General features: G+C 42.4%; 1 protein-coding gene across 9 annotated transcripts in view; it reads left to right on the forward strand.

The window, feature by feature from the left end:
- Positions 1-25,507, forward strand: part of DCAF1 (DDB1 and CUL4 associated factor 1) — a 101,385-nt gene that overhangs the window by 74,576 nt on the left and 1,302 nt on the right. For 8 of the 9 annotated variants that reach the window (XM_055557408.1, XM_055557410.1, XM_055557416.1 and 5 more), the window contains 10 exons: positions 444-642; positions 2,100-2,182; positions 3,012-3,096; positions 5,737-5,970; positions 6,519-6,612; positions 7,023-7,127; positions 7,350-7,423; positions 7,856-7,957; positions 17,426-17,532; positions 21,380-21,632. In XM_055557408.1, the coding sequence (XP_055413383.1) occupies positions 444-642; positions 2,100-2,182; positions 3,012-3,096; positions 5,737-5,970; positions 6,519-6,612; positions 7,023-7,127; positions 7,350-7,423; positions 7,856-7,957; positions 17,426-17,532; positions 21,380-21,620 (1,324 nt within the window). In that variant the 3' untranslated portion in view covers positions 21,621-21,632. The remainder of the gene's footprint in view (positions 1-443; positions 643-2,099; positions 2,183-3,011; positions 3,097-5,736; positions 5,971-6,518; positions 6,613-7,022; positions 7,128-7,349; positions 7,424-7,855; positions 7,958-17,425; positions 17,533-21,379; positions 21,633-25,507) is intronic. The other variant, XM_055557409.1, reaches the window with a different exon arrangement.

Here is a 25,507-nt window from a genome sequence, read left to right on the forward strand (position 1 = left end):
TAACGAGGCTCTCAAGTTTGTACTTGTGCTGGTCCAAGTTGTTACCTCTTCTGATTCCTTAAAAATTTTACACTGGGGCTTCCCTGGTGGTCCAGTAGGTAAGACTCCACACTCCCAATGCAGGGGGCCTGGGTTCAATCCCTGGTCAGGGAACTATGCTGCAATTAAGAGGTCACATGCCACAACTAAGATCCAGTGCAGCCAAATAAATATTTTTTAAAAATCTTGCATACAAGTCATGGGAATTTTTGTTATTGTTAACATTTTTAAGTGAAGGTCCAGTTCTCTCTTGTAAAATGAAGATGAACCACTGACAGTCACTGATAATTTGGAAGAACCCACTTGAAACAGAAAGGCTGTTTTTCTTTCTGTCCTCCTAACAAACTTTTGTTTTTCCGAGTCTTTGCATGTTCTTTGTCTCTGACTCTCTCTTGTTTGTTCAGGTTCCGTCCTATTTCAGTGTTCCGGGAAGCCAACGAGGATGAGAGTGGCCTCACCTGCTGTGCGTTCTCCGCACGAGAGCGCTTCCTGATGCTGGGCACCTGCACCGGGCAGTTGAAGCTCTACAACGTGTTCAGTGGACAGGAGGAGGCCAGCTACAACTGTCACAACTCAGCCATCACACACCTGGAGCCCTCCAGGGTAAAGCTCCCTTCCTAGGTTGTGCTCAGTCATGCTTCTAGGATAGGTTGGTGAACTGCAGGTGTGTGGGCTGACCGGTTTCCCGTGTTTGTGTGTAAAGTTTGTTTGGAACACAGCCATACTCATATGTTTATGTATTATGTCCTGGCTGCTCTGTGCTACAGCGGCAGAGTTGAGTATTGTGGTTGCATGCAGCACAGACCATGTGGCCTGCAAAACCTACAGTATGTACTGTCTGGTATCTGGCCCTTATGTTTTCCAGACCTAAGGATAGATGGATAGATTTTTAATGTGCTTTATTTAGAAACTTGAGATTATCTATCAACTATGACCACAAAAGTTTTTGTGTTGGAAGGAAATCTGTAAGTACTGTGAATTTTTAGGAAAACAAGTATTGTATGATCCCAGTGGTAGGTCATAGTCTAGTAGTACTATTTCTTTTCATTCTTTATATTGGAGTGTAGCTGATAAGCAATGCTGTGATAGTTTCAGGTGGACAGCAGAGGGACTCAGCCATACGTATACATGCTTCCATTGTCCCCTAAACTCCCCTCCCATCCAGGCTGCCACATAACATGGAGCAGAGTTCCCTGTGCTATACAGTATGACCTTGTTGGTTATCCACTGTAAATATAACTGTGTCATTAGTACTGTTCTGTGGATGAAATCAATGCTTTTGCTGTTTCTACAAGTCAAGACTGTTAAGATGACAAGGATAATTTTCCTCAATTTAAAGTGAAGGAGGTTGCTATATTTAAAATGCATAACCAACAAGGACCCACTGTATAGCACATGAAACTCTGCTCCATGTTATGTGGCAGCCTGGATGGGTGGGGAGTTTGAGGGAAAGGGGATACACGTATGTGTATGGCTGAATCCCTTTGCTGTTCACCTGAAACTGTAACAACATTGGTAATTGGCTATACCCCAACACAAAACAAAAAGTTTGAAAAAATTATAATGTGGGAATCGTGAGGAATATAGATTAATTTAATTTGGTGATGAGCTGGGAAGAAAAAAAAAAGCAAGTTGATCTTTTATTGGGCTTTCTCTTTGAAAAATCTTTTAAGAATCCTTAGCTACAGAGTCTAACAGCTGTTTTCAGTTTACTGATACTTCAGATGAGGGAGATAGAGAAATAAGGCCAAATATTAAGAAAGGAGAAACCATGTTTGACATCTAAGTCTCATCATCGCCCACCCACCACACCCTTGAAACTATTGTATTTCATGTTACTAGTTCAAGAGGATTAAATATTCTCAAATTGAGTGATTTTTTGTGACATAGGAGGTGCATATTGATTAAATCTTAGCAGCTTCTGACCATTTCTTGATTCCTAAAAGTTTTTCTGTTTTCTTTATAATCCAACAATATATGTTATATTTTAGAATGCTAATGAAAGATGGCATTTATATAAACACATGATTAGCCACGTTGGGCTTCCCATCTTCTTTTAGGATGGATCCTTGCTGCTGACATCAGCTACCTGGAGCCAGCCTCTGTCTGCACTGTGGGGAATGAAATCCGTATTTGATATGAAGTATGTATCTACTTTTATAATTCAGTGTCTCTGTTTTACAATTTATCCCCTTCATCTGATTCTTTGACTCAGCATTTTGGGGCAAGAGAGGAATGCTGTAAGTTTTATTGCTGACTTCTCTCTTCCTCATCTGTGGTACATGTTTAATAAGATTTTTTTTTTCTTGGTTCCTGGGTATTCTTACCCAAGTATATACATTCCCATCAGACAGCAGACCCTTCACTGATCCAGAAGGGCACATCTTTCTATTTTATCATAGTGGCGCTCTTTGCTGCTGCTGCTGCTGCTAAGTCGCTTCAGTCGTGTCCGACTCTGTGCGACCCCATAGACTGCAGCCCACCAGGCTCCCCCGTCCCTGGGATTCTCCAGGCAAGAGCACTGGAGTGGGGTGCCATTTCCTTCTCCAATGCATGAAAGTGAAAAGGGAAAGTGAAGTCGCTCAGTCGTGTCCGACTCTTAGCGACCCCGTGGACTGTAGCCTACCAGGCTCTTCCATCCATGGGATTTTCCAGGCAAGAGTACTGGAGTGGGGTGCCATTGCCTTCTCCAGTGGCGCTCTTTGCTGGGGCATATTTCAGAGGCATATGTACCCTGTTAGCCATTGTTTTAACCAAGTAGTTCCCATTCATTTATTTTGAATCTTCTTGGACAAATTGATGGAGAGAATTTTCTTTTTAATCTTACATGTACAATTTTTTCCTCTTTGGGAGCTGAGAATCTTCAGGTGAGTATAGTCAGGCAAGGGGCTGAGAATCACTTTCTTTTTAGTCAGTTAAATAATTATGTCCTGAAGATCAGTTACATCAGTACTTCTGTTGTTTGTTCGTAGGCATTCCTTTACAGAAGATCATTATGTTGAGTTCAGTAAGCATTCTCAGGACCGGGTCATAGGCACGAAGGGAGACATCGCCCATGTAAGTATTTAAGAATCCACATTTTTCAGGGTGATTTGTCTGTTTATACTGAAACTTTTTGGACTGAGTCTGATTACTTAAGTCCTGTGGGCAACCAGAAATTACTCAGTGATGATTCTTTCCAGAGAAAATCTAGAATTGTAATGAAGTAGTTTCAGCTATATGGAAAAATGTAAAAAGACTGAACAATCTTACAGTTTGAGAACTGTTTCATTAGCACAAAAGATACCTTGAAACACTGTGAAGTAAAGTTCCTGTCTTGGTGGATCCATATGGGGAGACAATAAACAAAAAGAAGCAAATATATGGTATGTTAGGTGGTGAGTGCTACCAAGGGAAAGAGAGCAGGGTAAGAGATAGCAAATGCTTGGTGGTGGTGTGGGGGCCTTCTTTTTCATCTAGGAAATAAGTGTCAGTGATTGGATAATGTTTAAGCAACATCTTGAAGGAAACGTGGGCGTCATGCAGATACCTTGGGGAAAGTGATCTGAGATGCAGAATGGCAAGGGAAAAGCCCATACCTGGGAGGTGGGAAGGAGAAGGAGGGGGTGATAACCGAAGTCAGTGGGGGCATACCCTGTAGCCTCTTGTAGCAGTGTGTTGTTTCAGACCTTTGGCTTTTCCTGTGTATGAGATGGACACTGGAGGGTGACTAAGAAGGCATGTGATTGGATGTAAAATTCCTAAAGTGTGAGTCTAGTTTCTGTGAGAGAAGCAAGAGGAGGCTTTCCAGTTAGGAGGGTGTTGTGCCAGCTAACGTGAGAGCTGCAATGGAGCTGGGCTTGGGTGGGCATGGGAGGCAATGAGAAGTGACACAGTTGGGCCCTTGGCTTTTGATACATGGAGTTTGTGATTCTCTTAGACATTCACATAGGGAATATTACTAATTGGGGGTTCAGGAGAAAAGTCTGGGATGGGAGATACAAATGTGGGCGTTGTCTACGTATTGATAGCATGAACCATGATCTTGGATGAGATCATTAAGGAGGCGGGAGAAGAGAAGTGTGAGGACAGAGTCCTGGCTTGGGCCAGTATTTAGAAGTTGCAGTGTAAGGAGGAATTCGGGAAGGAGGACAAAAAGGGTGGCCAGTTAGGTAGCAGGAGGCCTCAGGAAAAAGACATGCCATTGAAGGCAAGGGAAAACTCTAGAGGAAGGATTGATGGTCTGGGTTAGAAACTGCTGATAAGTTGCATAACATGAGAATGGAGGGAATTTCTTGTTGGTCCAGTGGTTAAGACTCAAGGCTTTCACTGCCCAGGGCCTGGGTTCAGTCCCTGGTTGGGGAACTAAGATCCCATAAGCAATGTGGTATGACAAAAAAAGAAAGAATTGAGACATGATCTTTGAGTAACTATGTGGAGGTCATTGTTAACCATGTCAGGAGCTAGTTCTGTGCACTGTGGTGAAAATCTGATTACAGTGTGTTCACGGGAGAGCAGGAGGAAAGAGCTAGAAAAACAGGTTTGCTGAAAAACAGGGATGTGAGGGTAGTAGCTTGCGGTAGGGTGGTGGTATGGAGTGGTGAAGGGAGGGTTTCTCCCAAGCTAAATTGGAAAGTTTTAAAATACACAGACAAGTTGAAGCAGTAGTACCAGTAACTGCCACCTAGATTAATCAGTTTAGTGTTTTGCCATATTTTCTGTGTAAATGTGTGTGTTTTTCTGAATCATTGAAAGTAAGTTGCAAACACTGTGACATTTTATCTCATATCTTATAGCGTGTATATCCTAGCATTAATGACATTTTATTACATAATCACACTCATTATTAAATATAAGAAAATTTACAGTAATTCCCAAATGCCATCTAATTTTCATCCCATACTCAGTTTTCCCGATTGTTCCTGATGTGTTTGGTTTCAAATGTTTTTGTTTTTGTTTTTTGAACCAGGATCCAGCCAAGATTCACATATTGCATTTGGTTGTTGTGTCTCACTAATGTTTTAGAGCCAAGAACCATTTCTCCAGTTTTCATGACATTGACTTTTGAAGAGACCAGGCTAGTTGTCTTGTCCCATGATCTGGATTTGTTCGTTTCCTTGTGGTGTCTCCTTATTTGTTGCTCTGTTAAAAGAGGTTTTTTTTTTAAAGACTGGAAATATTACAGCATGTCTGTAAGCTGATGGGAAAGAGCTGGTCTCTGTATGGGTTGCACATTGTCAACTTTGGAACTTTTAGTGTTGTAGGGCACTAAAAGAGTATATTGGGAGATTTTAAGGAGAAAAGGGTATTTCATTGATACCCTTCTCCAAAAAGTAACCTGTATAAGAGTATTCTCTGAGTAATGTTGGTTTGTCCACATGGAGAGTTTCTCAGTTTCAATCTTAGAAACGTTTTCTTTTTCTTGAAAGGGGGATGGAGAAGAAGAGAGTTTTCTTACCCCTGTTGCCATTTTACTTCTCATTTTCTTACCTGTGGGAAAGAGACTTCTCAAAAAACCTGAAATGGGACTCAAAGCATATAAACTTTGCTTGGATGGGTGTGGTCTTCCTATTTTTTAGCTATTTTCAATATTAGGGCTTTTATGATTTTGATGGGCTTTTGAAAAGTGTGGAGGATCTATTTTATGCAGCATCTGTTTGAATTTGTCAGTGGATGGATTGGTCTGATTTTTCTCTTCCCACCCCTTCTTCTCTAAAGATTTATGATATTCAGACTGGCAACAAGCTGTTGACTCTGTTTAACCCAGATCTTGCCAACAACTACAAGAGGAACTGTGCCACCTTTAATCCTACAGACGATCTTGTCTTAAATGATGGCGTCCTGTGGGATGTCCGCTCTGCACAGGCCATCCACAAGTTCGACAAGTTCAACATGAACATCAGTGGCGTCTTCCATCCGAACGGGCTGGAGGTCATCATTAATACTGAGATTGTATCCTTTGCACCCCTGCCTGTGTTGCCATTTGTTATCTAGCTTATAATGCAGAAATAATTTTATCTTCCTACCAATACCTGGTTGAAGTGCCCATACAGGTAAATAACCTGATTTTTCCCTTTGGTTTGAGGTATTATTGAATCTCTAGTGGATTCTTACTGATATTGGTAATTATTGATGACTTTTAACTGGCTTTTTTTTTTTTATTGGGAAGAGTGACCAGATTACTGCCTCCCTCTTCCCCTGGTGTCAGGTTGAGTTTTCTCTCTCTCTGGAAGGATGCTAGTCAGAAGAGTCAAGTGAAGTGCTATTACTGGGAGAAAGGGAACTCCTGAGGCTATCATAGGAGATGTTCAGGCCATTCTTCAGAAATAGACATTCTGTGTGCTTTTATTTTACCTTGATCTCATTGATTTTTAAAGTGTTATTACCTAGACGGAGGAGAAAAAGAATATTTCAGAATTTCATATTTTTCAGAATTTCCCTCATGAAACTAGATAAGAAGTTTTGGGAAAAATAGTTTTCCTTGACCACTCCCCTCCTAGTGGGACCTTCGAACCTTCCATCTTTTACACACAGTTCCTGCTCTCGATCAGTGTCGTGTGGTGTTCAACCACACGGGGACAGTGATGTATGGAGGTAATAAGCTTTAGTAGTACAGATGGTGAAAAAATTTGTTGATGAGAATAATGTTGATTTGTCGTGAAAGGCCACTGGCTTTGATGATAAAATCTTGTATACAAAGAAATTTTATGACTAATTACCCATGTGTATCATTATGAACTTACAGAAAAATCTTCTCTGTCTTGCAATTTTTGTGCACCTTCAGCTGTAACAGTGCTTGGAATCTAGATGAGAGGTTGAGGATGTTGTTTGGATATGCAAGGAAGATGCTTTGAGAGAAATTTACTATGTTCTGAAGCATAGTATGCTTCTGAAGGATGCTCTGAAGTCTTGGTTGTCCATTGATATTTTCTCATTTGTGAATAGGGGATGTTTCTGATTCTAATAGTGTTTTGCTCCCCTGTCCCACTTCCCCTCCCAACTAGCTATGTTGCAGGCAGATGATGAAGATGACCTATTGGAAGAGAGGATGAAAAGCCCTTTTGGATCATCCTTCCGAACATTTAATGCGACTGACTACAAACCTATAGGTAAGTGTGAAGTGTCAGGCATTGATGATTTTGCCTTGTATTGGTGTTCCTTATTTAAGATCCTCCGTTTTCTAAGAGAACTGTAATTTTTCTGTTTTTGAAAAGCAGATGAGTTATGGAAATATTTATGAACAGTCACGTTGAATTCCTTGAACAGAAAGACTGGTTTTTACAAGCACAGCAGTAGTCCAATCCTAAGTGTTGTCACATTCTGTTTTCCAGCAACAATTGACGTGAAAAGGAACATTTTTGACCTGTGTACAGACACCAAAGACTGCTATCTTGCTGTCATCGAGGTAAAGGGAGCTAGAAGAAATCTCAGTGTTTTATTCTGATATTTAAGACCATCTTCAACTTATACTCCAGGCATTTTGTCTGATATAAGATGTGTTTTAAAGCTGATGCATTCATGGTGGACTGTGATAATCTGTTTGACGGGGAGATACACAGTCTAAGAGAAGTAATAGGAAAATTCTGATACAGAGCATTGTGAACTGTCCCATCTCCGCTTATCCTGGACTCACTGTCATACCTTTCTCAGAGGAGTTGCTCTCTTGCTTGAGCATCCTTGGAACAGAAGTTGTTGCAGGGATGGTGGCCTGTCCTTTGCTGCCCAGCCCTTTTCTTCATGTATTTCTTTCCCTCTCTGAGGGTCTGTCATAGCTGAGATGTGGCTGTGGGCCTTCTGAAAACTAATTTCTCCTTGTGGACCGGATGTCCCGTTTCAGAACCAAGGCAGTATGGACGCGCTGAACATGGACACCGTGTGCAGGCTGTATGAAGTGGGCAGGCAGCGTCTGGCGGAGGACGAGGACGAGGAGGAGGACCAGGTCAGTGCCTTTCAGGTTTCTTTCTGCTGAAAATTGCTTATAGATACTATGCACTTCTGCTTTTAGCTCTAGGTTTTTTCTTTCTTTCCTTCTTTTTAAAGATTTTTGGTATAGGTGTGTTTGCAACCTCTTGGCATATTCTCAAGGGCTGTCATGTGTTGATCACTGAAACTCATCAGATGAAAGCAGATTTTTGTTATTATAAGACTTTAACCAGTACCTGATGGTCCTGTGAGTTCCCTTTATAGATTAGTTTGCAGGTCAGCAATCTCTGCTTTTGTTTTAGAGATTTCCTTGAACTCACCATCAGAACCAGTGCCTTGTCTGACTTCAGTATTGGCAGGCCCCCATTTTCTCAGTGTCAGTACACAACAGAAACGTCACTCTGCTGAGCTGTATCGCGGAAATGGCTTAACCTCTGTAAAGTTCTGGTTTGCATTTTCTCAGTTCTATGCCATAACCTGTTTTCAGAGTTTAAAAGGAGCTTGCAGATAGGAAATAGTGATGTTTTTGAGAAATTAAACGTGTAAAATGTGGGTAGATGGCATCATGTCGCACAGAATCTTAGCTTTTCCTTTTTTATAGGGGATTTTAATTTATGGTCATGTTATGCTGGGTGCTTATCTGTGCAGAATGTCAGTTGATGCCATTTAAGAAGAGTTTCTCAAACTACTGACTTTCAGCAGCTCTTTGTTGTCTACTAGGCTCACACTACATTCTTTTTCTTGGCCTGATTCTTCAGACAAATCTGAGAAATATTTATTGTTGAGTGATATAAAGTTGAAAATGAGTGGAGTTTTACTTTCTTGTTGTAGATAACAAAATAGATAAAATGTCTTTTTTCCAGATCTTGGATTCATTTCCGTTTTTTCTTCCACTGCGGTGGTGTTTGGTCTTGGTGCTCTGTATCCTCTTTAAAGGCCACACAGGTGCCCCGAGTGAGGGCAGAGGCCACCACAGGACAAGAGGACACACACTTCCTTCTGTTTGCTCTGCCCTTGCTCTCATCCTCATCCCTCCCTGGTTCTTTGGTAAATGCCACTCAATGAGCTTAGGGCTCATGGAATAGCTTTCTGTTGGCATCCTTCCCCAGCAGCTTGTACTTCAGATTTAAAATAATTTTTAAGAGTAAAATTTTTGAAAGTGGTAATTTTATGAGTTTTTTTTTTTTTTTTTTTTTTTGATGCAAGTCTGACACTATGGGCTCATGACTCATGTTTTTTTTTTCTGACAGGGCTTAGCACTGACTAAGCAAGGGTGATTTGTTGTGCCAGTTTGAGATTTAGGTGTGTGTTCCACTATTGGGCTTTATAGGTTATGAACCTCTTGAGTAAACCTTGTCACCTGGGGTCAACAAGCTCAAACAGACTTACCTTACAGTCTCTGTGTGTGCTGTCTAGTCTCCACTGTCTCTGGTAGAATGTTCCAACTTGGCTAAGTATACATTTTATTAGAGCTTAGAGATAATTCACAATCTCAAGAAGCGTGTTTCTGAATAGAGCGAGGAGAAGGAGACTTGCATGTGTTGGGGTTAGCGGTCACTGTGAGATCAGGGCAGAGCCTTCTGCAGGCCTTGCTTCTTGACCCAGAGGCACCAGCGCTCCCCTCTGCGGGAGGCCCTGATAGGGGCGGTTTCCCAGCTCCGTCTGCCCCTCTCCTCACACACAGATGAAGAGAGTCAGGATCCTTCTTGGATACCATGGAAATGTTACTTTATAAAGCACTTTACTGAAAATGACATCCTTAGTACAAAAGTTTTGTTTTTTCTTGGATAGAGTTTAGTTTTTAGAGCAGTTTTGGGTTCACAGCAAAACTGAGCAGAAGGTCCAGAGTTTTCCCATAAATACCCTGTTGCTGTGTGCATAGCCTCCTCCATTAACAGCATCCCACACCACAGTGGTACATTTGTTACAGCTGGTGAACCTACTTCCACACATCATTATCACCCAGAGTCCATAGATTACATTAACGTGCAATCTTGGTGAGGACGTTTTGTGGTTAGGATGAAGGTGTGACGATGCTATCCCCATTGTACTGTGTACAGAGTAGTTTCACTGCTCCAAAAATCCTGTGCTCCACTGACTGATCGCTCCCTTCCCCAGCCCCTGACAACCGCTGATCTTTTTACTGTCTCCATAGCTTTGCCTTTTCCAGAGTGTCTTATAGTTGAATCATACAGTATGTAGCCTTTTCAGCTTGGCTTCTTTCAGTGAGTAATATGCACTTAAGTTTGTTTCATATCTTCTCATGACTTAGTACCTCATTTCATTTTAATGCTGAATAATATTCCATTGTTTGGTATCACAGCCTATCTGGCATAATTTGAGTAAAGTTTTGGCACTTCAAAATAGAGCTCTTATATAACTGCACCTCAACAGCAGCAACAAATCAGCCCTTGTGCACCACGCGCAGGTTTTATGTAGACAGCTGTTTTCAACTGCTTTGTGTAAACACCAAGGAGTGCTATTTCTGGATTGTATGATAAAAAGTACGTTTAGTTTTATAAAAACTTCCAAACTATCTACCAAAGCGGCTGTACCATTTTACATTTCTGCCTTCAGTGAATGAGAGTTCCTGTTGCTCCATGCGCTCACCTGTATGAAGTATGGTTAGTGTTTTCCATTTTGGCCTTTTTAATAGATATGTAGTTGTCTCACTATATACTTAAAATATTAATTTAGACTTTTATTCCTTTAGTTGAATAATCAAAAAGTATGGTTTAAGTTTTTTTTGAGTGAAAAGCAATTTAGTTCTTGGATTGTTTTCTTTTTTTTAATTGAAATATAGTTGATTCATAAAGTTGTGTTAGTTTCAGGCGGACAACAAAGTGATTCAGTGATGTTTAGTGATATATGTATTATATTTTATGTTTATATATTTAGTGGTATATGTATTGTTTATATAATTTATTATATATAATTATATATTATAGTATATATACTGTATATACAGGTTGCTTCTATGTCTTGGCTATAGTGCTGCTACGAGTGAACACTGGGGCACATGTATTTTTTTTTAATTAGAATTTTCATCTTTTCAGGATATATGCCCAGGAGTGGGATAGGTAGATCATATGGTAACTCAGTTATTCATTTTTAAAGGAACTCCCATGCTGTTTTCCTAGTGGCTGCACCAGTTTACGCTCCTACCAGCAGTGTTGAGGGTTTCCTTTTCTCTACACCCTCCTCACTTAGCATTTATTATTTGTAGACTTCTTGATGATGGCCGTGTGAGGTGATATCTCATTGTAGTTTTGGTTTGCATTTCTCTAATACTTGATGTTAAGCATCTTTTTATGTGCCTTTTGGCCATCTGTATGTCTTTGAAGAAATGTCTATTACGGTGTTCTGCTCACCTTGGGTTGTTTTTTTGATATTGAGCTGTATGAGCTGTTTTGTATATTTTGGAAACATTTGGTCACATTGCTTGCAAATATTTCCTCCAGGTCTGTAAGTTGCCTTTTTGTTTATGGTACGTTTTGCTGTGCAAATATTACATCCCATATAATGCCTTGCTTTGTCTCTGATAACTCTAAGCTTTCTTGCCTGCCTGCCTTCCCTCCTCCCCTGCTCCTTTCCTTTCTTTGTTTTCACATGGCATGTGGAATCCTAGGTTCCCAACCAGGGGGTCGAGCTCACAGCAGTGAAAGCACAGAGTCCTAACCACTGGACTGCCAGGGATTCCTTTTTGTGGTTTTCACTGAGTATTTCATAGGATTCCTCTCTCTTCTTTATTAGCATGTTAGTTATACTTTCTTTTCTTTTTTTTTTTTTTTTTTACCATTTTCTTTAGTGGTTACCCTAGAGGTTGTAAGATTATATTTACAGGTAATCCAAGTCTCCTTTCAAATAACACCGTAGCTCTTCATGAATAGTGCAAGTAACTTAGGATAACAAAACACACAGTCCTAATTCTTTTCTCCTGTCCCTTGTTTCATTGCTGTCATTCATTTCACTTACATAGAAGCATGCATAATTGAATACATTGTTGGTATTACTATTTTGAACAAACTACTGTTAATTTGAATGAAGATCAGTTACGAAAATTGTTTATTCTACCTTCACTTATTCCTTTTCCAGTGCTCTTCCTCCAGAGTTTTTAACCTAATCTTCCTTCTCTCAGAAAACTTTCTTTTAACATTTATTGCAAAACAAGTTTACTGGCAACAATTTCTCAGTTTTTGTTTATCTGAAAAAGTAACTCCTCTTATGAAGCACACCTTTACTGGTTATGAAGTTATAGGTTGGTGGTTTTGGTCTCTAAACATGTTTAATATTCTTTTCCACTCTACTCTTGCTTTCATGGTTTTTGAGGAGATGTGGGATGTAACTTTTTGTTCCTTTATAGGTAAGGTGTTTTTTGTCTCTGGCTTATTTCAGGATATTTTCTTTGATTTTCTGTAATTTATTTATTTATTTTTTGATTTTTTTCTAATTTAAAAATGATGTGACTAGGTGTGGGGTTTGGGGGCATTTAGTCTCTTCAGAGCTTCCTGGATCTTTGGTTTGGTTTCTGGCCACCATTAATTTGGGGGCATTTTTAGTCATTATTTCAAGCATTTCTTCTGTTCCTTTTTTTCTTCTCCTAGAATTCTCATTACCTGTTCAGTTCAGCTCAGTTCAGTTCAGTTGCTCAGTCGTGTCCGACTCTGCGACCCCATGAACCACAGTACGCCAGGCCTCCCTGTCCATCACCAACTCCCAGAGTTCACTCAGACTCACGTCCATTTGAGTCGGTGATGCCATCCAGCCATCTCATCCTCTGTCATCCCCTTCTCCTCCTGCCCTCAATCTTTCCCAGAATCAGGGTCTTTTCAAATGAGTCAGCTCTCCGCGTCAGGTGGCCAAAGTATTGGAGTTTCAGCTTCAACATCAGTCCTTCCAGTGAACACCCAGGACTGATCTTTAGGATGGACTGGTTGGATCTTCTTGCAGTCCAAGGGACTCTCAAGAGTCTTCTCCAACACCACAGTTCAAAAGCATCAATTCTTCGGCACTCAGCTTTCTTTATAGTCCAACTCTCACATCCATACATGACCACAGGAAAAACCATATCCTTGACTAGACGGACCTTTGTTGGCAAAGTAATGTCTCTGCTTTTCAATATGCTATCTAGGTTGGTCGTAACTTTCCTTCTAAGGAGCAAGAGTCTTTTAATTTCATGGCTGCAGTCACCATCCGCAGTGATTTTGGAGCCCAGAAAAATAAAGACACCGTTTCCCCATCATGCCTTTTCTGGTTATCCCACAGTTGTTACTGGATATTCTGTTCAGCATTTTTCACTTTGTTCTCTTTCCTTTTGAGTTTTGGTGTTGTCTCTTGAGATATCCTGATGCTCCGAGATTCTTTCCTTAACAGTGTCCATCCACTAATAAAGCCCATCAAAGGCATTCTTCACTTCTGTCACGGTTTTCTTGATTTCTGGCATTTCTTTTTGGTTCTTTCTTAGAATTGCCATTCTCTGCTTCTGTTGTGCATCTCTTGTTGCATGCTGTCTACTTCATCTATTAGCGAACCCTTAGTTTGTTAACCATAGATGTTTTAAATTCCTGGTCTATTAATCCCTCCCATATCTGAAGCTGTTTCTGATGCTTATTACATTGTCTGTTTAAACTTTTTTTTTCTTTTAGTATGTCTTAATAATTTTTCTTGACAGTTGGACATGATGTGCTGGATAAAAAAAAACTGTTGTTGGCCTTTAGTAATGTGGTGGTAATATGTGGAGGAAGGAAAGCAGTTTATGGTCTTATAACTAGTCTTTTAATGAGTCTCTACCTCAGTACGGTGAACTTTACACATCTGTTTCTTCCACTTTGTTTCAGTAGTACAGATGGCTGGAATGGGCTGGAATTGGGTATTTCCCTTTCCCCAATAGATCAGGGTCTGGTTAGATAGTTTCTCCAGAGGGCAGCCCTCCTTAGGAAGAACAGAATTCTGATGCATTTCATGTTGTTTTTCCCCTTCCCCCTGCCAGAGGCACAAGGGAATTTTTCTCTAACATTCACCCTGAGAACCAGGTCAAGCTTCTGGAGGTAAAACCCATATACTATCTTTCATTGCTCAGACCTGTCTTTAGCCACTGGTCATTTTTAGTTCAGGTTTTCCTACCTTCGCACTGGTTCCTATGGATGTTTGTGTTTCTGGGTCTGTGCTGTGGCAAGTTGTAATTCTCTGTATTTGCATGTTGGTCCCTCCGATTTTAGGGGCAATGGTTTGCCCTGTCACCCCACTTCTTTGTCAAATGTGAGACTTACTGATTTTTTTAATCTGTTCAACTTTTTACTTGTTAAGGTGGAGTGACCACTTCAGGCTTCTGGCTCTTAAATGGTGAATTTATTTTAAAGGACGATTAGGCTCCAGAGTTTAAACCACTTCACCAAATGCAGCCAGGAAATCCCTATAATAGAAAGGTTTCTGGTAATGCTTTCTGGGCTTCATGCCTGTCCTTGGTGTCATGGATGAGAGGGTCCCACAGTGTTTAAACCTCAGTTATGAGATCTGGGTGAAAGGGAGAGGTCTTCACATGGATACTTGAGACCTTGGGTTTATTTGTGACACGGATCTTCATGTTTTCTTGACTGCAGCAGTATTTAACTTGGACGTGTTGCTGGTATTTCTTGGTACCAGAGCTTGCAAGTGGTATTAGATGCTCTTCATGTTGTGTGGTTGCTTTGAGTCAGGGTTTTAATAGTGACTGGTCTTTTATTCTTGTGGCCTTTTGCTTCTTAGACACCACCTTCTCTAGTGCATGTTCTTTTCCACTACAGCTATCATGGGTCAGGATGTAGCTTATTCTTGAGTAGGTACAGAAGGTGTTGGTGTCAAGCTGTAGTTGGTGTGTTAGTACACCTGTTGGCACAGGTGGCTGCAGACTAACGTTCTTGTTCATTCATCACTACCCCATCACTGTAGATCACTACAGATAACAGTTTTGTCTCAAGCTTCCTGAATTTTACATGTTGAACTGTAAATGTGCAGCAAAAACTGGGTTTATCTGGTTACTTATCAATACCATTATTCCTGCTCTTCCACGTCCTTGCAGTTTACAAAGCAGTGGGCAACAGTCTTCTTTAGGAGCTTTCAGGTGGGTGATTCCTGGTGTCTGTGTTTGAGGAGATGGTCAAGAAAAGAGAAGCTAGGTATTACGGATGCTGGGGGGCTGTTACTGGGACTGGCCTCACTCTTCTGGCAGAGGTGGAGTGACAGATGAGAAGCGAATCTTAGGTGGCAGGGTGTGGAAGCCAGAGATCACCACAGAGGAACACTTAAGGTGTTCAGATTTCTTCTCATCACCTCTTCCATGTATCAGGTTGATTTTTTTTTTTAACTCATTTTCCTTTGTTTCATCTGATTTTAAAACTGGAGACTTCATTTTCATATGTCATTTGCTATTCAAAATTTTGTCCTAGTCCAGATATCTACTCTTAGGTCTTCTCAGATGTTCCAGGTATGACTTACATGGCTCAGGGGTGCAGGCACCTGTGACTGGAACCTTTGAATTTGCCTTTTCACCTTAGCAAAATAAACTTAAAAGCCTGAATGGTCGGCTGCCACGTGCTGAGATGGGCCAGCATAAGGTGCCTATACAAATGGTTTTTATTGATTGAAAAAGCTTTATTGATATAATTTACATATCAAAAATGGTTGTCTTTTGCCTTTATGTTTAAATCAGCTTGGAGATTAACAAAGGATGAACTGTACCACTGTGTTGCTGAATTAAAACATGTAAATGTTTGATTCCTGAGGCTGCTAGTTTGCCAGTCTTCAGGCATTTGATGAAAGCAGATAAGCTACTCACTTACTAAAACTCATATTATCCAATTTTGGTATGTGTGGTTTTTTTTTTTTAATCAATTCTGTCAACTTTGATGTTGGCTTTCAGGAAAATTATAAAACCAAGCATTAGAATTGATCATTTGTTCATAGATTTTGAAAAGCCAATACATTTCAATGAATTATAGTTAATCTTAAATTTCTTTAACGAAACAAGGGAACACTACTTTCTTTTCTCCACTGCGTTCTGGAATCTGGGGCGCACTGTGAGCTGTGCCTCCTTTGTGCTCTCCACTGCCTAGAAGCGGGTGGTGAGAGTCTTTACTGATTACACACGGGCTGTAAGCTTGGTTGGGGTTCCTGAAAAGCTCCCCCTGCCCACCCTAAGAAATTTCAAATGTAGGTGAATTAGATTCTGCTGGTGAGGAGAGAAAAACACAAGCGTTTTATGATCCTGAAGTGAATCTATAGCTTTTAAAGATTGTTAACACCAAGAACAAGTGTCAGAAGTAGAAGCAGGAGTTTAAATTTTGCAAATATGACATGTTGCCATTTCAGGACAGTAGGCTTAGGTTTTAACTATATTTTTAAAAAAGCAATCCTAGTTTTTACATAAACGGTTTTAAAAGTAGGACCAGAGATTTGGTTTTTTAAGAGATTGGTTATATTTTTGAAGGCAGTATAGGCTAAAAGCTGTTTCTCTTGAAAATAGACATCTATTTAAGAAGAATGTTGAATGGTGTAGAAACAAATGCTGCACTAATTAAAAACCCATACTAAGTCCTAGAGAGCAAGAAGACAGCTTGAGAGGAGGAGGGCAGGTAGGTGTTGGTACCTGTGGAGGAATACCGTGGAGACACTGTGGGTTCACACCCATACTCCTGCATTAAAGCCGGTGGTGCAATATCACAGTTAAGTGAGGTTTTTTGGTTTCCCAGGGCATATAAATGTTATGTTTACACTGTACTATGTCTATTAATAGTGTGCACTGTGTCTAAAAAAAACAGTGTACATAGCTTATTTTATTGGCAAAAAATGCTAACCATGATCTGAGCCTTCAGTGAGTCGTAGTTGTAACTTCAAAGATCACTGATGACAGATCTCTATAACCAATATAATAAAAATGAAAAAGTTAGAAATTCTGAGATTTACAAAATGTGGCACGAGACATGAAGTGCGCAAATGCTGTTAGAAAAAAATAGTGCTGATAGATTTGCTTGACAAAGGGTTGCTTCAAACCAGCAATTTGTTTTAAAACACGAAGAAACCACAGCATAATTGCAGGAAAACAAGGTATGCCTGTATTCACCTTTTTGGTTCTGTCATTAGGGGTTTTGGGTAGGATATGTTACTACAGAAAAGCGCGACCTAGAACCAGAGGTCAACTTAGATCCATTTTGTCAAGTGGTTCTTCCTTATGGCGACACCACAATTCCTGGGCACCTTTCCCAAATCCTCCTGTGGAGGCCTCGTTTGTAAAGATTGGTTCTGTCAGCCTGGACGCTGGGTGGAGTTGAGGCCATGTTTACTTTGGAGAACTTTCCCAGTCCCTGAAATACGCATTCTGATGGGCATACATGAGTAGGAAGCACTAGTGTAATTAAATCAGGTTATGTGACAAGAAATGAAGATGTATTTAGAGAAGTTGGCATTAAATGACTGTTTAGTAATCACTGCTTCTGTTGTAATTCTGCAGCCTGGGCAGCATTATGGAGCGATCCTGGTTTTTTCACTCTGGGAAGGGATAAGACCACAGAGATTTAGAGAGACTGGAGGTAGACAGGAGCGGGGAGAATGCAGTAGGTGAGTGCAACGAGAGGAGTGTTGGGCACCCCTGTGTGAGGGCAATGGTAGTTCACTGGGTGTTAAGCTGTGCAGGGGGACAGCTGTTTGAGATTTCATCTGGTTACCGGAAGAGGTATGGAAAAGGGGCTAGATTTAGAAGGTGCTTTGAGTTCAGTTTTAGAAGTCAGTTTCTGTGGTACAGATGGGTAGAGCTATCTAATGAGAGTTTCAGGATTTGACTTAAAGTTGTAGGAACCTTTATGCCTAGGAGATCTGGTCAGGATGAGGTCAAGATTGGCAGCCCAGTGCAGAGGCCAGGATTGGTCAGGGTTAGTCACTGTAGAGAAGCCCCGTGGTTGGCCGTTCAGGCTTTTGTGTTCCTTTAGGAAGATTCTAGTTACTATAATGGAGCAACAGGCTTACTGACCACTTAGTATATGCCAGGCGCTTTCCAAGGAGGTTACATACATATATCGCTCCCCCCGCCCCCAACAACCCTGTGTGGCTAAGTTGATTGCCCACAGTCAACACAGTGCCAGTAGTTTGGATTCTTCGGAGCAGCCTGGCTCCAGGGCACATACCATCTCCCGTGGAGTGCTATGGGCAGAAGCCGGACTGTCAAGTGTTAGAGGAATAGAAGGCTGAAGGAGCGGATGAGTGAGCAAGTTGAGGACCTGGAGGCCAGGAGGGCGGGTTCAGGTCACCTTTTTCAAAAGTCTAGGTGGAAGGAGTTTGAAGCCTGTGTGGACTGCGAAGTTTAGCCTTGGGGAAGCCGAATCTCTTCAGAGATGAGAAGCTAGTGCAGACAGACGTGAGGGTGGTTGTGAGTGGAGTGGGCATGAGAAAGGTGCGGTGTGGTAATAAGGACCTGGGCTGGACTGAGGTCAGCAACAGGAAGGAAGGCTGGCTTCTTCCTCACACGAGGGTTGAGTCAGGAAACACCCATGCTTGGCTGGAGAGGGCACCTGAGGGATTGCACACCAGTTGATCTGTTCCCTGAACAGGAGAGGGGAGCGGGTTGGTTTATCTGCAGGGGTTTGGGGCTTTTGGGTAACCATGAAATTGACTTAAGATGGAACCCAGAAGGGATGAGCTTTGAAATTCTTTCTGTAGAATTTATTAGTTTAAAACAGCCTGGCTCTGAATTCATGTTTCTAAGCCCTGAAAGAGAGGTTTTAGGGAATTAAAACAATACTCTTTGATCTGAATGTGGCTGGAGTTGAGTCAGGATTCTGGCAAGTTGCTTCTTTCATTAAGTAATAATTTTTGGATCACTTTTTGGCCACTCAATTAGTGGAAGCTTTGTTCTGTAGATACGAAGGTGAGGGCCTCATTTTACAAAGCAGGTACTGAAACCTGCAAGAATGCTCTTAAAATTGCTTCCTCAACTCTCTTTTGGGTTCAACCACAGGATTAGATTTTACCACAGCATTTTGAATAGATCTTGTGAGCTTCTGTTTCATGCTCCAGATTTCAGATTTAAAAGTTAGAAAGTGAGCTGATGGTCATATCCACGTATAACAAAATACATGTTAAAGCATTGGCCATTAAATCCAGAGTATAAATGACTAAGTGATGTGTTTGGAGGTTCTGGTAGATTTCTCCTTCCTGTTTATTTCCCTTTTTCTGTTGTGGTCACATACATTGTCATGGCCTTCTGGGATGAAGAAATACAGATTATTCTGCTACAAGATTAAAGGTTGGGTTTGTAGGCCCCTGGAAGAATCTGGAATGGTGAATAGACTGGTTGACCTATTTTCTAGATTTGCTCTTGATTTTGGAGCTTTTTCTTAGTTCTCCTGGATCAGCTGAGCTTTGATGTTTTTAGAAATGAAGATTGATCTTCTTTAAATTTGCTGGATAACCGATGCCTGTGTGAACAGTTTACCCTTTTATTTACTCAACTGCGGGTCTTTAAAAGTTATGCCATCCTGAGACACTTAAAGTTTATATAAATTGCCCAAGTTCATACAACACATAATTGGCAGAGCCAGGATTCTAACCCATGCTCGTTGGATCCCAAAGCCTGGGTGTCTTTTCCTGTCATGTACTCTGAATACAGGGACGAGTGTGTGTATCATTCACTACGTATTCACTTCTGAATCAAAAATAGTACTATCTGCATGTGGAATAACATACATATCTTCTGTTCCAGAGCCTAAGAAACAGGGCCCTGGATACTCTTTTTTTTAATGTACTTGTTTTTAACTGTGGTACTTTATTGATGAATTAGAATAATTTTGGCCAAGGCCCTGAAAACATGCCTGGAAAAAGAGGTGCGAGAGTTTGTAATCTGGTGAACACTTTGAATTAGTTCCCTGAGTTTTGACCCTTCTCTCCTTTCGCAGTTATTTGTATGAGCTGATGTGCTTGGGGCCAGAAGCGTGTCTGTGCGACAGTTTATTTTTACTGCCTCCAAGCACTGTCGGTTCATTTCCAGTGGATAAACACTCAGTAGCTGTTCACATGTAGGTGATGTGTGGCGAGGCTGTTCAGCAAGGGTTGCAGGTCGTCCTGGGTTCTGTTCACACACACACACAAACTCTGGTATGGAACGTACTTGTACAGGCATCAGGAATACTGGACTGGGTATTTAAAGTTTTTCCCATATAGCTGCCAGAAATTGTTGAAAAGTCTCAATCAGTGGCCAAACAGCAAATCAAAAAGTCTCTCAATGGTGGGTCCAGTTATCAAAGGTTCGTAGAGCAGAGCCGCTGTGCTGATGTGAGCCTGGTTCACACGACAGCTCATGAGCAGCAGTGGCTGGATGAGTTGTGTGCTTGGTTTTTAAGTGATTGGCATGAAGCGGCACTTTCACCCATGTTTTAAAAATACTTTTTCTGCTGTGTATGGCTTGTTCTGTCGTGCCTTTCATTAGGCTCCAGTTCAGTGAATCTTGTATTTTATTACTGCAGGAATTAGCATCCTGTAGCTGCGGGCAGTGCTCACAGTTGATGTTTGAGCAGCAGGATTAGTGATTGAATGTTGGGAACAGCTGCCATCCCTCGGAAAGCAGAGGTGTCTTTGTGTCCTCTTGGTTGAAGGGAAACAGTTTGGATTTTGGTGCAAAACTGAAATGCGGCAGATGCCAAAGTGTATCATTTCCAAAGCCCAGGGTATCTAGGGCCAAGCATTTCATTAGTTTTCTGGTATCTTCTTACCTTTGGGAAGATCTCTTAAGAACGAAGTATGGACTGTTTCTCTTGCATACTGGGGGTTAGTATGTGGCTTGTAACAGAAAATACGGTATCTAAGTGTTATATACATGGTAAAAGTCTATTTTGTTGACTATTCAGACCATGGGATGCTTGTGATAGCGGTGTCAGAGGTTTACCCACGGTTTATCTGTGATTATGAAAGATCGAGGACAAGGATTGAAAGGGCTTAGGAGCCAGTGACGCAACTGTATTTGTCTTGTTTTATTAAGCATTGCTTTTTAGATTCCAGGTAGAAGCTTTTATTCCAGTACTTCAGCTGATTTCATTTGATTTGGTTGATGCAAGAGAGAGAAGAGCCTCTTTGGGTTTATTATTAGTTAGAAACATAGAATATTGACGGCAGAGACCTCTGTGGAGTGTGTTATCCATCTCCTTGGAGAAGGGCTGCGTGACGAGTACTGCCTTTGTGGGTGGCCATCCTTGCCTGAGGGAGCGCTTGGGGCCTTGGGGGACACGTGTGTGCCTGTCTCAGCCATCACTGACGGGTCTCGCTGGCCCATGAGGCCTGTGCTGAAACCTGGATCACCGCGCTCGCTACTGCTTGTTCCCACCGCTGCCCTTTGGGAAGCAGGGGAGAGACTCCCTGTGTGGCCGAGGTGGACTGGGTCTTGGTGTCTTGGCTAACGGACCTCATGCTTTCTTACCAGGAAGAGGAAGAGCAGGAGGAAGAAGACGACGACGAAGACGACGACGACACTGATGATCTGGACGAGCTGGACACAGACCAGCTGCTGGAGGCAGAGCTCGAGGAGGACGACAACAACGAGAACGCGGGGGAGGATGGGGACAATGACTTCTCGCCCTCTGATGAGGAGCTGGCGAACCTCCTGGAGGAGGGGGAGGACGCAGAGGACGAAGACTCAGATGCAGATGAGGAAGTGGAACTGATCCTGGGGGACAGTAAGTCTGGGGCTAACTATGAGCCTGGGCACCCAGGGGACGGGCCCTTCCCTGTGCCCACCCAGCCCCAAGGGCAGCCGCACTGGGGTTCTGTGCCCGGAACGAGTCGCCGCCCAGGCCCTTGAGGAAAAATCCTTTCATGTCTCTGTTCCACTGTGTTCCTGTCGTGACGTCTGGCACCAGTTGTCTTTTATCTCTTTAAAACAAGGGTTGGCACTTTCTGTAAAGTCTGGACAGTAAATCATTTAGGTTTTGTGGGCCGTTCTCTCCTCCTCTCTGCTATTGCAGTGAGAGCGCAGCCAGAGACAAGGTGTAAATTAACGCTGTGGCTCTGTTCTAGAAGTAGCTGATGGGCTTGGTTTGGCCCATGAGCTGGAGTTTGTTGACCTGTTTCAGAGGATGAGCCTTAGCCTGGAAGGCCGAAAGTGCAGTTCTCCCGAGAGGTTAGAGCTAGGTTGTCGATTGCAGCTGCTCACAGGGAGCTTGTACCTACTCCGTCCCAAAGCTGCGGGAAATAAAAGCCGTCTTGCGCGTTGGAATGCCTACTTTGTGCTTTTGCCTACTCCCTCTTAAAGGCTGGGGGACAAATGTTCTTTTTGGCTTGTTTTGTTCCTCCTCCCCCTGCCCCTCTTTCTAAGTTTTAAAGAACACACTCCAGTTTTTCTTGTCCTTCCCCCTTAGAACAGTTCTGTCTCTGGAGTCAGACTGTCCCCTGAGTATACTAATGGACCCTGAGGGGTCTGCGAGCTCTGCAGCTGTACCCGTGTTTTAAGAGGACATGTTTGGCAGCGTCACTGGTGACGTGTGTCACTGGGAACGCACTCGTGCTTGCTGTGGTCCTGGCTCTTCCCAGTGCCGCCCTGCCTACCTGGGCGTAACCCTGTGCCAGCCAGCCACTTTCCACATAGCGCACGGGCATTCTCACAGCCATGGTAGGTATCAGGTGGCCAGTAAGCACCTAGGCCATTAGGATACCCAGTCCCTCGTTCCATGTCCACACTGCAGGTGCTCGTTACAGTGGTGTGCAGCGCAGGCACAGAACATCTACACCGTCAGACAACCGTGCTGGTCCAACCCAACCAATGTGGCCTCGTCATAGTAGGCGTTTGGTCCTTATAGTCATTGGTGTTTGGTGCTGGGGTGATAGGGAGTGTGTATAAGGTGTGAGGGGTTGTGTGTGTGTGAGTGAGTCTCCTATTCCACAGTGACCTGAATCTGTTTTCTTTGGGATCTTACACATCTAGCTCTTAGGATTGAAGGCAGTTGACTGAAAGGAGACTGTCTTTCTTACATTAAGTCCTCTTGGCCAAGCTGTACTTTGAGGACGCTTTATGGGGCTGGGAGGGTGTACCTTGTATCTATCTGCCCATCTGCTGTTTGCCAACTTCCATTTTTTCATACTTGGAAGTTGAGGTGATTCGGTGAAGGAAGACTTCTCTTCCCTAGTGATGGTCAGAGTGCTAGATAAGAGGCACTAAGGAGCAAGGGAAAAATGACAATATTGATGTGAATAAAAAGGAAAGTTTTACTGATTTGTTTCCCTTCAGTTAAAATTAGGTAGGTCAGGGGAACAGCTGGTACCCCTGACTGACCTAAGAGTATCACTAATCTTTTTCCATTTTCAGTTAATATAACATTTTCATTTGGTCTGTAAAATTCCTGCTTCTTTTACCGTTTTACTGTTCATTCTAGGAAATTCCTTCTTTCAAGTCCAAGAGGTAATCTGGAAAACCCTGAGTCAATCAGAGAATGTTACTTTAACTTGGTGGGAGTGTTTATAACGTGAAAATGCCATTACAGATGACAAGCTGGGCTCTAGAATTGTGGTGACATCGAGATGGCTTGTGCCAAGTGTGTGCCCTACTCTCCTGTTCTGGAGGGTGAGCAAAGGCTGAGGAAGCTAGAGAAAGAAGTCCTGTCACCTGCCCACGATGGGGGAGATCGGTGCCTGACCCCTGAGGGTTGTCAGACCTTCTACCTAGAGTCACTTGCTTAAAGAAGGTTGTGTTCTCCTCATCCAGCTACACTTAGTCCTTACATGTGACATATTATTGACCGGAGACATATAAATACATTTTTAGAGAGGGATACAATTAACATCACCATCCATAGTTGCTAGATCTTGAAACTAATCAAGGGATAGGACTTCCCTGGTGATCCAGAGGTAGGGCTCCGTACTTCCAATGCAGGGGTGTGAGTTCAATCCCAGGTCAGGAAGCTAAGACCCCACATACCTTGTGGCCAAAAAACCAAACTATAAACAGAAACAATATTGTAATAAATTCAATAAAGACTTTTAAAATGCTCCACACTTAAAAAAAAAAAAACTGATTAAGGGTTCATTATAAAACTTAGGATTATCATCATACACATTTTGCTCCATTAGGTTCCCTGCCCCCCCCCCCCCCAGCCTTGTTTATTATAAACGTACATTTATTACTGTTAAAATGTATACATAGTTTCTATGATTGTCCAAGTGACATATATACTAGTGTCTCAGATGATAGTTCTTCAGAATATAGTTTTGATTCAGACAGCATGGATATTAGACCAACAAAGACAAAAAACTTTAGTGATTTGACTCTGATAGAGAAAGTGAAAATGGTGATGGAGAAGATTTATAGGTGTGCTTCCCTGGTGGAATAACAGAAATAATTTTTGGACAGCCAAACTAAAAATCACCAGCTACAGGCGTCAAGTTTCTGCAAAAATTTCCTGGTCAGTAATGAGTTAAGATTCTTAATAGCTCTGCAGCTGATGGTTAAGATAGCTTCAGGCAGGTGGGTCTGGCATTGTGGGTTCATAGATCACACACCGGGGCGCTCTCCCAAGGTCTGCCATGGGCCCAGGACACAGTGCTGTCCTTGGGTACCTGCTTCCCTGCTGACATCTCCTCCTGGAGCAAGGAAGCTGCGGAGGAGTAGTTTGTGGTTTAGCCATGTCCGATAGTAGTCTGGTCTCTGTCCTGTCCTCCCCGCTCCTTACCAGTAAAGTCAGGCCATCTTGTGCCCTGTCAGAGCCAGGAACACTCAGCCATCACTTTTGCTCACCTTCAGGATTTCATCGTGTCACAGCCACACTTTTCTCCATTTTACTTTGTCCAGTTCAGTTGTCTTCCTAAAGGAGACTGTAGCGAGTGAAGGTTTGGGGACATGCCCTTCTCCCTCAGCTGTCCCCCAGAGGAGGCTCTAAGGTGCCTGGCAAAGGGCCAGTGAGGGGTTCTTTGGAATCAGTGGCTGTCCCTCTCCTCATGGGAACCCCAGGGCCTGTGGGCATTTGCAGGGGTCCAGCTCAGGACCTGTTGGCCTGCTTCCCTGAAAACCTTGTTAAAATTGTCCCACAGCTTCCTGAGCTGTAAGCAATCAAACTGGGCACGAAGACCTTTTTTTTACCTTCACTCAGTAAATATTAGAGCTAGGTACTGGCACATGGTGCATCTGTGTAATTTTGAGGGTTCTTTCTGTTACTTTCACCTCTTCCTTGAGCCTTCCAGAGGGATTCAGTGGTCTCTTCACTGCCTGGTAGGCAGATGGTCAAGCAGAGGGCCAGAGACACAGTGCCACCCGTCAGGTGTCACACGTACTCCCTGCTGGTCTAGCTTCTAGGCACCCTTCTCTGATAGTGCTGCTTACTCTGGCCTGTATCTTTTTACAAATACGTTCCCTGCAGATTCTATTGAGAAATTCCTATGAATCCTAGGTTGCCTACCTGTGTCTTTATGATGTCTTTTGAGAACAGAGTGGCTGAGGAGTTGAATGTCATCCTTGACTGGGATCAGCCTGCCTTTTTTAGGGGTCCTGGGGGCTTGGCAGCCTCTGCCCAGGGACTCCAGAGGCCAAAGGACCCCTTGGGCTCAGTCACTCACCCCCCTTTGC

This window comes from Bubalus kerabau, chromosome 20 (assembly GCF_029407905.1).
Source record: "Bubalus kerabau isolate K-KA32 ecotype Philippines breed swamp buffalo chromosome 20, PCC_UOA_SB_1v2, whole genome shotgun sequence".
Taxonomy (NCBI): Eukaryota; Metazoa; Chordata; class Mammalia; order Artiodactyla; family Bovidae; genus Bubalus; species Bubalus kerabau.